General features: G+C 33.8%; 2 protein-coding genes across 7 annotated transcripts in view; one reads left to right on the top strand and one right to left on the bottom strand.

Annotated features, from left to right (window-relative positions):
• Positions 1 to 15,442, bottom strand: part of LOC123537368 (branched-chain-amino-acid aminotransferase-like) — a 363,414-nt gene that overhangs the window by 684 nt on the left and 347,288 nt on the right. The window lies entirely within an intron of this gene.
• LOC123536336 (protein FAM221A-like) lies at positions 1,883 to 15,061 on the top strand. 6 transcript variants are annotated; one of them, XM_045319448.2, is made up of 10 exons: positions 1,883 to 2,003; positions 4,537 to 4,624; positions 6,747 to 6,825; positions 7,592 to 7,686; positions 8,364 to 8,554; positions 8,756 to 8,968; positions 9,346 to 9,456; positions 10,568 to 10,579; positions 13,472 to 13,584; positions 14,544 to 15,061. In XM_045319448.2, exons 2-10 carry the CDS (start codon positions 4,545 to 4,547, stop codon positions 14,649 to 14,651), a joined length of 1,002 nt encoding a protein of 333 aa, XP_045175383.1. In that variant the 5' UTR covers positions 1,883 to 2,003; positions 4,537 to 4,544; the 3' UTR covers positions 14,652 to 15,061. The 6 variants fall into 6 exon arrangements, with proteins under 6 accessions (XP_045175383.1, XP_045175381.1, XP_053383658.1 ...); XM_045319446.2 differs by lacking the exon at positions 1,883 to 2,003 and adding an exon at positions 3,034 to 3,099; XM_053527683.1 differs by lacking the exon at positions 1,883 to 2,003 and adding an exon at positions 3,117 to 3,135.

Raw genomic sequence — 15,442 nt, 5'->3', positions numbered from 1 at the left:
CTTAGTTTAAGTTTTAACCATAAATATGTTATAAAGAATTTATATAATGCAACATTTGAGTAAATTGTTTGCGGAGCCTTGAAACAGCCATATTAAAGCGCTTTTCGATAGTTGTTTTTTACCAATTTGCAAGTTTATTGCTTATCAACACCTTTTTATTAGGGGATTAGGGACGATCAGGTTTTTTTATTACAAAGACAATAATCTTCTCGGTGACTGCGTAAGAGCATTTTGAAAATTGTAACATGTTTAATGAACGAGACTTAAATACACAATATTTTTTTTTTCATTTTCAAGTACAAATGTTGTTAGATACATAAGATAATGGGACAGTGATTGAGTATTTAATTGTATTTGATTAACAGAATTTTTCTGAATACAGGTTAATTGTTCGATATTAAAGAATAGCTATATAGAACACGTGTTAAAAGTTCGCCTAAGAGTGAAAATATTATACTATAGAAGTTTTGTGACAACATTGTGAAACATTATCGTTTATTGATTTATTAGTTTATTCAAAGAAGTATAAAATGCATTTTTAATTTTTTATAGCTCTTTGGTTTATTGTCTCTTTTGAAAATTATTATGTACTTTCTCTGCTCCATATTATTTAATGCTTTCACTTGCTGTAGGCATCGTATTTATGCAATAAATCGAAACTGAATTGAACTAAATGTACGCACAGCTAATCATCTCAAGAAGGTATAGCACGCGCTAAAAGATGAAAAATCTGTAATCCCCTGTTCATATAGTAAACATATTCGTGATAGTTATTATGAATAACCTTTACACTACATTAGCGTCACTTTATCCTAAATCTTTTCTAAAAGACTTTCTTTCTACGGTGTGCTTGTTTTATTCTTAGGTTTTCCACTATTTATTTTAAAAATCTGACATTTATTAAATTAGTCAGTCAGTCCCTTTTGAGAAACCCTGAGAAGTCATAATTCGCAATTTACTTTATTACACAATGACTAGCTCGGGGGCAAATAGGTCACACTTCCAATTAACAGGCTCTGGTGTCATAAAAAGATACCTTTTACATTGTCAAGTATGTTTGCTAGTTTGTTTTTCATCAGTGTGTGACAATATGTTTTTCAAATGTTCATTACATAGCAAAATTAATTTTGACAAGTTAAATATGGTTAATAATAATAATAAAAAACGCATTTCACATCTATTTATAATAACTGAAAATGAAATTGTCAAGTTTGTAAGCACTTTTAAAATATATATATATATTTTTTTTTCCTCCTTTCTATTTTTTACGATAATAGTAGTTTCATGTACATGTATGTTATGCTCGCCTAATATACATGATTTTTTGTATTTATATTTGTTTTTATGTTTCAGTTTCTTTCATGTAAAATATAAAGAAGATAATATAGTGTTAGTCATATTTTCATATACTATGCCAAAGAAGTATAAACACTTTTTTTTTATAACTCTTTGACTATGCAAAATAAAAGAATAAATAACGTAGTGTCTTCTTTTTTTCCGTTCCGTATTTTACATTATTGAAAAACAATTAAACCAAGTTGATGACTATATTTGCTGTTGTTGTTTTACCGGTACTTAAAATTGGTGTAAAATAAATCACCCGTCTCACTACGTTTTTACAGGAGATCTCTAATCTATAATCCTTGTGTTTTTTTTTATGATCGGCACCTCCCGTGATACGATAAGCGGAGATAGCCGAACCATAACGATCTGAACACTCGCTAAAAAATATCCGATAGTGATCGATATTTAGCTAGACGGTCGAAAGGAGACAACAAGGTATAGCGTTGATCTCAATAAACAAGGAAAGATAATAGAATCGATTTTTGCCCAATTCTTCAGTATGTGAAATTCTATTTGAAAATGCCACAAAAATGTCAGGAATAGATTTACATTGAAATGTAAAGAGGAATTGATTAAATCATTATATACATCATGAAAAATGACACTTGAACTGGGAATAAGTGAGGATTATTTTCTGCCCGCCATTATTTGACTAGCCCGTAAGTGCGGTTTGAATACTCGTTTACGATAGACCTTCCAGGACACATATCGACAAAAACGTAAACTTGTATATCCCGATCCAGGCACGCTGTAAAAAAAAACGATTATGGCTTGACCAACTGCACTCCTGCCTTTATCGCCGGAACATGTATTTTGCTACTTTTATTTTTAAATACTAGGTGAAAATATATTATCTGCTTGCATATATCATGTTGAAAGAACTTCAAAACTTGTGCACAAACCTAGTACGGTAAATAATTATTAAGATTAATCATTAAATCAATCAATAAATTACATTTATAATATATTATTAAAGTTACAGAGCCAAATAATATATGCTCACCTTGTTAAATTGTTAAAATTCTTCTTTCCAGTTTAAAACATATACAAGTATATATATAGTTTAGAACGTCTAGTGACACGGCATATAAAGTTTCAAAATAAGACTTTATAGTCAACCGGATCAATAAGAGTGAATTGAAAAAATGTTATACTTGATTTTTGTTTTGTTTTGTTAGTTTAAACATAGCTTATTTAAAAAAAAAAACAATAACATACTGTTGTAGGTATGGTAAGACAGTTAGATTTAGTTAGACCATACTTCATCGCTATAACTCCACAAAAAAAAAAAAAAAAAAAAAAAAAAAAAAAAATCGTGCTTATTGCATATCTAGAAACATTATTGAATTACTTCCCGGGATAGACTTTAACTGCTTTGCTAAGGGTTCCATTGACATTTTTGGACATTTTTTGTTTTTATTTCATATATAGCGTATTTTATTTGACCTGGCGGGGCTGGGTTTCGCGACGGTCCACTGCATTATTGTGCAGGGTATGTAGTACATGTAACCAATGTTGTGTTGAATTTTTGTCGTTGGTTACTGAGGATTACTTGATTAAACAATTATATTGCTCTACCTATTTTGCTCGTGTTTTTTTTTTTGAGATTACCATTATTTGCATAAGTCAGAGATTAACTCCACCCCGCCAGGTCAAAATAAAACGCACAATTTATTTGATGAATTTCCAGGATTAACAGTAAATATCTGAAAAGTGTTTACAAAAAAGATCAGCAAGGCTATAAATTTTGTCAAGGTTTGTAATCAAAATTATATGGGTGATTTTCATCAGGTAAATATAACTGATTTTGACTTGCTGTCTTGGTGGACAGGGTTTATTATTTGTTAATAATTATTAATAATGCCCATGAATACATGGAATCGATGAATGAAGTAGTCTGATTCGTTGGTAGAAAAATAAGGGAAGTTCATGCTTTGACGAATGTGGGGCCTAAGGATTTAGTTCTCATTATACATTTTCTTCGTTTTCTCAGAACAGAAATTCACAACTTGGTGAAGTGTTTGATGTGATTCAATTCCTTTATTTATGAAGGTAATTGCATATAAATTGAAGTCTGTTCCTTTGAAGGGTATTCTATAAAACTGTATAACAGTTTTTCTTAATAAATGAACATATTCTTGAATGATATCACTTTTAATTCATTAGGAAAGGAAGCAGATACCCAAAATACTTGATTTGTCTGTAAAATCGTTTTTTTGGCAATTTAGTGAAATTCTGGTGGAAACGCTTTGTTGTTTATGTGGCTCCATACTGCAACAAATTTTGGCTTACTTGAATTATGATGGAGATTTGAAATCTGTTTGAAGATACAAGTAGACTTTTATTTGTGTATCTTAAAAGAAATCGTGCATGCATTAAATGTTATCAAAATAGTATCATGGTATAGTTAAATCTTTTACCTTCATTTTGGTATGCAACACATTATGTTTATTCTTTAGAAATATGGAGAAAAATCATGTTAAATCAGGTCACCCCTCTACTCCTTAGTGTGTCCTTAAACAGCAAAGTCAAGATCAACAACAACATCAACAGTAAACATTAAGCCCAAGCGAATACATATTGACTGCCCATACAGACGATTATTCAAGTGTTCCATATACCATGGATTAAACCTTTTTAGGTTCAAAGTTCGTATAGTTTATTGCATTTCAATTTAAACTAAGATTAGATCAAGTATGACGTTTTTCCAATTCACTCTTATCGATCCATTTGTATATTAAACCTTTATTTTGAAACTTTATATCCCGTGTATATAGACATACTAAACGGTATAAATGTTTTAAACTGGAAAGATAAAATTTAATTCAAAAAGGTAAGGATATTTTGTATTATTCAACAAGTAATATAAAGTAAACATAATCTTATTAATAAATTTGCTGTGCAAATTGTTTTCCTTTATGTACAAGTTTTGGACAATTTTCAGCATGCTATGATATCGTCTGCAACTCTCGTCCGTATATATGTACTGAAAAAGTCAAATGTTAATTTGTTCTCGTTGTAAATTGCCTCATTTAAAATCCTTTATCCTTTTTGAAAATTCGATTGGATCCTGTATCCGGCTTTTATGATATTCTACTGGCATTATGGCGGTAAATTATTGATTACCTTTTCATTAACTTCCTGCCTGGACAATTTTTATTTATATTTACATCTGCTATACTGATTGATCAGGAGACGCGATGGCAGACGACAGGCAATATCACCTCAAGTTTGATGCTTCCAAAGGACAGGCCGTAGATGATTACCTGGAATATAAAAGGTAATGTTTCTTCCTTTTTTTATACAACCGTGCTTATCCAGCTGTTCAGTTTGAACTGTATTTATTTTCGAAGAATATATATATTTTAATTTTTATACATACTTTTACATATAAATTATAATTGACTGATAGATTAGTAGAACAACTTGGAATGAATATATAAGGTCACTCCGACATGAGAATGGAAAAAAATGCATATATTTGTTTTGTATTTATAAATTGCGAACATAAAGTTTACATTAAAGATATCGATATTGTGGTTAAGGTATCAATCGATATGTAGAGTACTTAGGTGTGGGTGTAACCGCGCTAATGTATTGTAAACATGCAGCTAAGAGCCCAGTCTGTTTGAAATGCAAATATACGTCGCAAATTTATAAATTGTATATAATTATAAATGTACTGAAAACAGATTAAAAATTGTAAATGTATTGGAAACAGATAAAAAAGAGCCATTAGAGATTCAAGTTTATATTATCTGGTCGAAATATACAGATGATTGATCAATAGCCGTAAAATTCATTTATCATTTTTCTCTACAGGAACCGTCACTATTTGAGCCGCACCAGGAGAAAATCAACATAGTGGCTTTGCGACCAGCATGGATCCAGACCAGCCTGCGCATCCGCGCAGTCTGGTCAGGATCCATGCTGTTCGCTAACAGTTTCTCTAATTGCAATAGTCTTTGAAAGCGAACAGCATGGATCCTGACCAGACTGCGCGGATGCGCAGGCTGGTCTGGATCCATGCTGGTCGCAAAGCCACTATGTTGATTTTCCCATGGTGCGGCTCAATTCATTTATCATATTTCTCTAGGAAATACTCAAGTTAGTGGACCCGTAATGACACTCAGTCGGAAATTTTCGTATGACTAAAACAGCCTTCAGCCGTTATTCCATATTAACCGAAGGATGCCGAAATCGCATACGGAGAATACGTAATAGTACGGAAAATGCCGATTGTCATTATGGGTCCACTACCTTAAAATAGATTTTACATAAGACTGACATGCCTTGCCTGGTGCCCCAATGCCATTAATCAATGTAATGGAATACCCCATATGAATAATAACTTCAAATTCCTTAAAAGGTTGAAGTGCCCATCGATCGCTTTAGTTTATATATGCATGGAATGTTTATGTGATCAAAAATGAGTAATAATTGATGTAGATGAATAAATACTTTATAGTGTACGTATTGAAAGAAAATCCTGTATGAACATAACTTGTTCTGTTATTTTAAGGTAGTGGTTCCGCAATGACAATCAGAAATTTCCGTAAGCGATTTCGGCATTTTCCAGTATGAACGGAAAGCCAGGTTTTCGTATGAGCTTAATTATCGTCCGAAGAATGCCGAAACGCAATACGTGATCACACGGAAATTACCGACTGTCATTATGGGTACACTGCCTTAAGGTATTAGATCACTAATGGAGAACCTCCTTTTTGAAGAGTATTCAATTCCTACCACAAACCTAATTTTACTGCAATTCTTAGGGGTGCGTAGGTTCAAGCCCTACTGGGACCAAATTTTTTCCCTTATTTTCCTTTTTTTCTAGTAAGTTTTTACTTCTTTCAAGACTTATTATTGATTTCTTGTACAAAAATAGAACAAGATGAATCTTATAAGCGATTTCTTTGTGTTCAAAGTGAATTTACTACTTAAACAGAAGGGGTAGAGGTAGACAGCATTCGACCATATTTTTTCAATGTTGAAGTATGAATTCTGTCTCATTAAATCCATTTACTTGAGGCACCATAGAAAAAATGATATTGACATTTTCATTTTGTGTTTTATAATTGTTTACCAATAGTTTGATGTTTCTTTTATTAAAATTAATGGTAAAATGAGTTCTCTACAAACGTTTTGGATAGTGGCTATCACTTTGAAAATTGTCTCTACTTGAGCTTTAGGAGATACCAGAAGTTATACAAAATTTATAAAAACCGGCACGGTAAAAGTTGTTTAAAAATTGCAAAATAGTGCAAAACACAGTTACCTTTCAGAATATACCAAGCAAAAGCCATTTTGTAAACATTACTATTAGTGATCTAATGCCTTAATTGATAATGCTGGTCGTTGTTTAACCTATATTACCTTTTTGTTTTGTTTTTCTATTTCAGAATCGTTGGAGAAGATGACGGGGGTAAACTTTTTACACCTGAAGAATTTGAAGAATACAAGAAAAAAGTTCTTCCTATGGTATGGTTGTATTTTGTATAGATGGTATATTGATCCATCATTTATATAAATATCATACAAAAAGCTAACTGGAAGAAAATATGACTACTACATAGCCTAGAACAGGTGTAATGTACTTGTAACCCAAAGGTAAGCTAATAAAGCCCAAGTGACTTTCACAGGGTGAGAAAATCTGCTTTCCAGACCGGGACTGGAACAAGGGGCCTCCGAATAATATTCCGATTACCTATCGACTGAACTTCAGGATAGCTTACATAAAGTCATCCGAATTTAGTAACTAAGTTCTATACACCATGATATCATGACAACTTCCGCACTCCCAACCCCTCCAATCCGCCCTACCCCTTCTGCCGATTAGTCCTATCAAGCGTTTTACAGACATCCTCTCTATTTTTATTATCATGTTCTATACCGTCAATGATGACATCATGTCAAAACCGCTGCCGTTAGCATGACTGTTATCAGCAGTACAAGTTAAAAACTTAGTTACAGTTAGTTTTTCCTTTAACATGAGCGAAATATGTTACAGTAGAACGAAACTGTTGGCAAGGAATCTAACTTTAAGATTTTATTTTGCCCAAGTTGCCGAGATGTTTTTCAACCGAAAGGTATCATTATTTTGCCTATTTTTAGTGGAGTCTGTTTTATTCTCATGTGCTTATTCACTCCAAAAATATAAACACCTTGATCGTTTGACTACATTACAAATGATAATAAATAATATGTAAATATTATTGAAACTGTATATATGTTTGTATTTATACAGCGGATGAAGAATCGACTGTATACTAGCCACACTGGACCGACAGGAATGGACTGTAAGCTTGTGGGACCGGAAACACCGTGCTTCTGCAAACATAGGTAATAATTTACCTAGATTACTGTCTATTTCAAACCAGCAATGGTGCTTCTTATTCAAAATGTTCGCATATCTAACCGTTATAATATTCTCAGGTATCACCCCTAAAAACACCCAGGCTTATATGAAACGGAATAAATTTTATCATTGTGCACATTCTTGACTTGATGCTGATAACCGTTCGAAGTGAAAAAAACAACAAAGGAATTAATAACATGAAGGGCGAAGCATACAAATTGATTCGTTATAATAACAGCTTTATGAATATTAGTAACATTATTATATCATTAAGTAGAAAGCAGGTTCTTCGTTTTTTGTACCAAAACGAAAGTACAATGTACAGTATTGCATGTACTAGTTACTTAAAAAAAAGTCCTGTCCGACTTGAAAACGAATACGATTCCATTCTTTAATATACCAAAATTAAGTCTGTCTATTTGAAGACATTCTTGACATAATGACGAGTAATATGAACAACATGTGAAACTGTAAATCAAATTAGGAAAGTGTTAACTCTTTACTTTTAAATACTGCAGGCCTGTCTTTCACGTGCATGTTTTTATGTCTAAGGTCTTATTCATAGATCGTCAACCTTTCAGTATTTCAATACTTTGATTATATTATGTACGAAAACGAAAATATTTGATATATTTTATCTTGTTATATTGTAAACACACAGGTACAAGCAGCACAAGACAGATTTTGAGGAGATTCCAAAAGAGCGACCGATAAAGTTACCTTGCCGGGCCTCCAAGTGTAAATGTGTCAGCTATCATTATGTACCATTGAATGGCTCCCAGCCCATACGATGTCATTGTAAGCACACGGCTGACGAACATGCAGAATTCGGAAAATTTGTTTGTAAGAAAGGTAAAAGAGAAAAAAAACTGTTTCCAACACTGAGAACATCTTTTTTAGTTTAAGATCGTATCACATTTTTTAAGCTATTATCTTTCAATACCAGAATTTTATCAAAATAAAAGTATTGCCATCATGTCCGAATTGCAAGCAAATAGTTTATTCATTGCTAACAAATTTCGATGTGCTCCATCAAATATTATATTATTCCAGCTGGGTGTACTAAATGCACGGGTTTCAAGAGCTCGTTTACGTGCGGATGTGGTGCGCCTGTAAGCCAACATAAAATGATAGTTGAAACAGCAGAAGAACGTGAGACACGCGGACACCCTCTAGGAGAGGCAACGCCCTACGCAGCAATGGGCGGGATTACAGGATTCTCATCAATGGCGGAGGGATACATGAGACTGGATCCAAGCGGAAAAGGTTGTTACATAATTACATGATCACCACGTTTAACTGGTAACAGTTTCGCAACGAAATTTGTAATTTCTATGGCAAAATCAGAATAAAATAAGTTGTGTTCTTTTATTCTTGCGAATTAGTATATATAAAACAAGCCTTCTAGCACACTCTAATACGTTGGCAGTTTTATTTTTGTGGCAGAGATGTAAATAATTTTGAACTTCATTCTGACTTTAAGGAAGAAACTTATATGGGCTCTACGTTTGCCGCAAATCTGATACTGACAATTTACATTAATAAGAAAATGTATTATATCATAAACAGTGTAATAATTATCATAATTATAAATCTAGGCTAGGCTAGATTTTGATGTGAAGCTGTTTTCTGTCTTCTGGCAGGTGCCCCTAGCAAAGGGTTCTTGGAGCAGTCTGTGACGTCATCAGACAATCCGTTCTTGCGTTCCAACGTGCACGCCATCAAGCAACACCAGATGAGCAAGAAACAGGCTGGTAAAAAAGATATTAAATTGTCTTACTATAAAATCTTATGCCAAGCATGTTTCTTCTCCATATGGAAAAGTAAAAGTAAAAGTCCATACATAACGCTATTAAAAGTTTTATTCAGTGGGTAAGCGAGTAAAGCGTGTTTCTGTTGGTATGCTTGTAAAGCATGTTCATGGATAGCTGTTGAATAACTGAGTTATCAAGCTGCTGTGTGAGTTTGTAAGAAATTCATTTGTTCTACGGATATGCTTGTTATGTGACTGTGCAAGATAAACAATTGTTCTGCGGGTGAGCAAAGTACTGGAAACCCCTGATTCCTTTATTAAGATAAAAAATAGTGCAAATCAAACACAGGGCAAAAAAAAAAAAAAAACAAGGACAGACACTTTAAAATAAAATACACCGATCGCTCGAGATCGCAAGGGTAAGAGCATAGTGCTTAACTTATCCAGCGTTTCGAGCAAACCAAACACAGAAAATATCAGGAAAATGGTAGGCGGTCACATTTATTGCTTTAGTGAGCCCGGTAGCTCTAGCCATTGATGCTCGTGCGAGCCGCGCTTTATTGTTCAGCATTCTTCCAAGTGACCCTAACTGAAGCTGAAACTCGATATCTCGTGCTTGCTTATCTCAAAATTCGACTATCCTGAAGACATTTTCAAGTATCGTTTGTAAGACACGTGCAAAAAAATATAATTTTAAGTCGACTTTCGGTTATCTCGAAGTAAAACTCTCGATCCCTTAGAATTCGAGATAGCGAGTTCCAACTGCATGTTGATATGACTGTGACTTAATGCAGACTTGGAGCGCCAGTATAAATTACAGACTCCGGTATATACCGGATTAACTAAATTTGAACGAAAAATATCTTAAATGTATGTATTTTGTAACCATGGTGATACTAACCCTAACCTTTAGTCAGTATTTTATGCATATTATACACTAAATGCGTGCGGACAAGCAAAAATATGAATATTTTTGCCGTGCGCTACAATTGATAATCTCTTTCGGGCATGCGCAGAAGACCGCTCCAACTCTGCAATGAGTTACATCGTATTGATATTATGTATATAAAAGTGAAATTCATTTATTCAATATTAAAATGTTTTCATTTCAGACATAGAAGCAGGTATATTTGTACATTAACACCGTTAGTTGAACTGTTCTGCTGTGATTTTTGTTGGTTTATTTTCTTTTTAGATTCTCATATTTTCTCTGGTTCGTAGAAAAAAAAATAGCAATTCAGTCGGTCTGTGCCAGAGTTCTAAAACCTAATGCTGAGGTTACAGTTTAATACGTTGTAAATACTTGTAAAAGCATAGCCTTGATGTATTTTTCATTAACACTGCAACTTGTGCAAACAATCATACTATCCCAATACAAACGCTATTTGCAATCTTTGCTTTTTTAAAAGCTATAAATGACAGACAACTTAAAAACCACAACGCCGCAGATGAAGACGAGTTAAGATTCCTTTGATCTTTAAGTCGTCGGTGACACAAGTACCACATTTAAGGCTGTTTTGTCACATTTTTTCATGTTAACAGTTTAGCAAAAGGTTAAATAGACTTACGTAGTCAAAAAGTTTGTTTACAGATTGGGATAAGGAAACTCTCTTTAAGGTTGGATAGGTTCTGGAGTTTACAGTAAACGTTTCAAAAAATGGCGACTCAGGATCCCTTCACGTTTCAAGCTTGTGTGTGCATTGCAGGTGTCAGATTTGACGTATAGTAGGAATAATTAATATGACGCCATATAAATCATGTTTCTTCTTCGTTTAGATGGTTTAATATGACTAACAGTTTCTGTTTTTGTGTGCTTATTGTAATAACAATGTGTAGACCCTAATTTATTTTTCTCGACTTTGACAAATAGATCTACAATAATAATAACTAAACAGTAATGATAATAATAATAAAACTGACATACATGAATAACATAAATACATTGTAGATAATGATTCATTTAACAAGCGGTAAATAGGGTCCTTATTAGATGGAAAGCATACTGATGCGCCCCTGGAACATGTGCATCTCAGTGTTTATGCTTCGGTGACCTTTTAACTCGTTCAAATCTGTCATTAAACTAAGCTCATTAATTAACAGAAAGCAACCAGTTATTTACTTATAAACTTCAACAATTCATGGATGGATACAAATATTCTGTACTAAACGTTTTCTGTAGCTTCATTTCCATTTTCCGAAGCAAGAAAAAGTTTCTATGCAAGTCGCAGTTAGCAGGTGTCTGTCTCTCGAAGTAATTATGATCTAGTCAAATCAAGTCAAGTCAATAATTTATTTGTATTAATGAAATCGATATGTATCCCTAACTGACATTTGATTGAGAAAAAAAAAAGTTTTGAAACGTTTTGAAGACAATTGTTTGTGTTCCAACCGTTACAATTTAATGATGTGACCAACATGCTTTTATTTTCAACTGAAAAACTTCCTGAGAGTTTTTCATGTGTGCTTTGGGGGCGCTTCCAGATAAAGAGAGAGAAAAACTTCGAAACAGTCAGTTTTAATTTTCTCAACAGTATGTGGTTTACTATACGCAGAGGTTTGGTTGCACATAAATCATGACAATATTTTATCAGTTATCATGTCCGGTCACGACACTATTGATAAGGACACCGTCGATGAGATCTAGAGAAAATTCTAAATAATACCATAAATGAAACAAATGTATGCTAATATTTATACTGTTTTTTTTCTTTAGTTTTAAGAGACAAGCTGACAAAGCTTAGGTCACGTGGCCTAAGCCAACTTGATTAAAAAATAAAATCTTTCTTTATAAAGACACTATTTAAAGCATTTCTTTACTACATATTGGATGGGGCCTCCGTGGCCGAGTGATAAAGATCACAGACTTCGAATCACTCGCCCCTCACCGATGTGGGTTTGAAACAACATCGCCTAGAGCGGACTTACAGGAGGACGGTGTTTAAAGTTTAAAAACTTGCTTTTGAGATCATACCAATTTGCATAATTAGAGTGTTATGTGACCATTTCAGCTTTATACATATTTTTAAAAATGTTTTTATAAGTTTGATAAAAAAAAGCAGTGCATGTGCAGAAGTATTAAAGTTTTATGTATCATATATCATGATTTATAATGGTTTAAACCTTAAGTTAATGACATGGTACTGGGGATTTCGTAAAAAAAGGTTAACCACTGCGCCAAATGACGTTCATGTTTTACAAACTTACCCATGTCTTGTCTAATGATATTTGAGCCGCGCCATGAGAAAACCAACAGAGTGGCTTTGCGACCAGCATGGATCCAGACCAGCCTGCGCATCCGCGCAGTCTGGTCAGGATCCATGCTGTTCGCTAACAGTTTCTCTAATAGCAATAGGCTTTGAAAGCGAACAGCATGGGTCCTGACCAGACTGCGCGGATGCGCAGGCTGGTCTGGATCCATGCTGGTCGCAAAGCCACTATGTTGGTTTTCCCATGGCACGGCTCAATTAAAGTATTATGAAGTTGCAGGTTTCGGGCTGTAGACACTACAAGAAAACAAATCATGTTGGCTGAGGACAGCCATTTTTTCTGCACTGATTAAAATGGTTTTATTAATGTCGCCGTCCTACTTTGAACAATTAGATAAAAAAAAAGTACTTTCAGTTACAGTTAGATATGGCATATAATACTTTATAGACCTGAGTTTTGCATATATATCAGTTTATATTGACCGTCATGGTAACAGGTACTGTATAGTGAGACACCATATTGTCAGGCATTAACTTTTTACATGTAATGAGACAAGACTTTACATGAAACACGATAATACTTTACATGAAATATGTTTAGAATTTACATGAAATGTGGTAAGAATATACATGAAATGTGATAAGAATTTACATGAAATGTGATAAGAATTTATATGAAATGTAATAAGAATTTGAAACATGAAATGTGCTGCAGCTGTAGCGACTGAAAAATAGTTTTCTCACACAATTCTCGTAAAATAAAATATTAGAATTTGTGAATCAGGTTTTAAATACAGTTTGTTTTTGCAGGTTTGACAGGCCCCGAGGATGAGATATTTGACGACATAGGGGAAAGGGTGTCGTCCCGGAGACGCCCAGGGGAGGACGAGATGGCATACTTTGAGAGGAGGTACCAAGAAAGGGTATGTTTCAACACTGAATATGTAGGAGTTTCTTTGCTTTACTTACCATTCTTTCATATTTCTGCTTAGGAATTGATAAACCATTATTGGTTGTGTTCTTTTTTTGTATCTATAAATAGCCATTTAAAGTGTGCATACGATTACATGTTTTTTTCATCTTTACTTTTTAAATACAGCAATACGTTGCTTTCGTCTTTCAATTTTTCAGTCGTCAAATAATAAAATGCGTAACAGCGTCATAACCGAGCCGGTTCAAACTAAGGTTTCGCGACAACCTCATAACCGAGGTCCAGCTAAAGTTTCATATATCATAACAACCTTATACCCTAGTTGGATTTGATACCATTCATAATGAGGTTTCATATATCATGACATCTCGTAACCGTTGTAAAACTGAGGTTTCGTATATTGTTGCTTTATCACGTGGAAATGTGTCATCCCATTGAAGTCTAATATAAGTAACACTGTTACTACGGTGGCTGATTTATGCTATGTCGCTTTAGCGTGTCGGCGCATTTGAAGAGCGCCAACACACCAAAACGCAAATAAGCGCACAAGTGCGACAAAGCCTGTAAAAAACTTATTCTTTGTATCGGCAGCGCGCTAGTTTGTCGTTCTATTAGCGTGCTGGTGCTCTTCAAAGGCGTCGACACGCCAGAACGAAATGGCACCAATCAGCCACCGTACTGATTTGATTTTGGGCTCCCGATACATAAGCTCATACATAAAAATAATTTCAGCTTTTGTCCGAAAATTGTACTGAATATGACATGACACATATGTCCTTTTGTGGTTAGACTAAGTTTATTAAGGTGCTGCTATTTTAAGATCATTATTATACGCCTGTGGTTTGAGGTTAAGAATGACGTCATTTTCGGTTTTAGCTCTACCAATTTCTTTATTTTCTTCATATATATTCTAAAGTTGTCAGTTATATTTTGTTGTGTACTTTATAACAGCAAATGAATAAGCCCAGTGGTCATGAACTCGACTCTCAGATGGACAAGCTTGCGATTGGATCGAGAAAAGCCGTTGAAGAAAAACCGCGATCAGGACGGAGGAAGTGAACATGGCAAATTAAGTGAAAATAGATATAAAGCTAAGTTGGAAGAAAACTGTACGTGTAAAAGCTTCTTACAGATGTAGTTTGTCCGGAAATAGATATTGAGTACATATCAATATCCAGATCTACCAATATTTTGAATTCCGTAATACGTTTTATAGCCACAGATGTCTTTTCACTTAAATGTATTTAAAATGTAGTCAGCGGTCATAGGATCTCAGAAATTGTCGTTACATAAACTGTATATAGTATATAGATGTATACGTTTGTTGTTTGTTGAGAGAAATACTTATTGACCGCGAACTATTTTGACGGTAAGGAATGTTATTGTTTACGTATGTAAATGAAAAAAACATATATTGTCGAATATATATATACATATGATATATATGAAGAAATATATATATGATGTTAGTTGCCCTCTTACTTGTTTAGTCAAAGCACATTGCTAATTATGTACATTTTATTTAAATTTCTGTTTCTATTTTACTGTAGTAGCCAAGTCATGCGTTCAAAAGCATCGCTGCAATATAATGTTATAATCACTCATTCGTCAAACAAATATATGTCTTGTCAAGAGCGAAATCATTTGTTTAAATTTTAACAGCCATTAAATTTACCGACGTTAATGTGTATGAGATTCACACTCGGTTGCAAAATTTGTGTCCGTGCGAATTCGTGAACCAAAATATCCCTAAATTTAGGTGCTAAGGTTGTATTTTTGCTGGTGCAAATTACATTTTCTTCTATCATGCGCAAATATTGCATCAGGTGTATTTTTCATGTGAACTAACA

This window comes from Mercenaria mercenaria, chromosome 17 (assembly GCF_021730395.1).
Source record: "Mercenaria mercenaria strain notata chromosome 17, MADL_Memer_1, whole genome shotgun sequence".
Lineage (NCBI taxonomy): Eukaryota > Metazoa > Mollusca > Bivalvia > Venerida > Veneridae > Mercenaria > Mercenaria mercenaria.
Note: the sequence above shows the minus strand (reverse complement) of the source record. Positions and strands in the feature narration are given on the sequence as shown.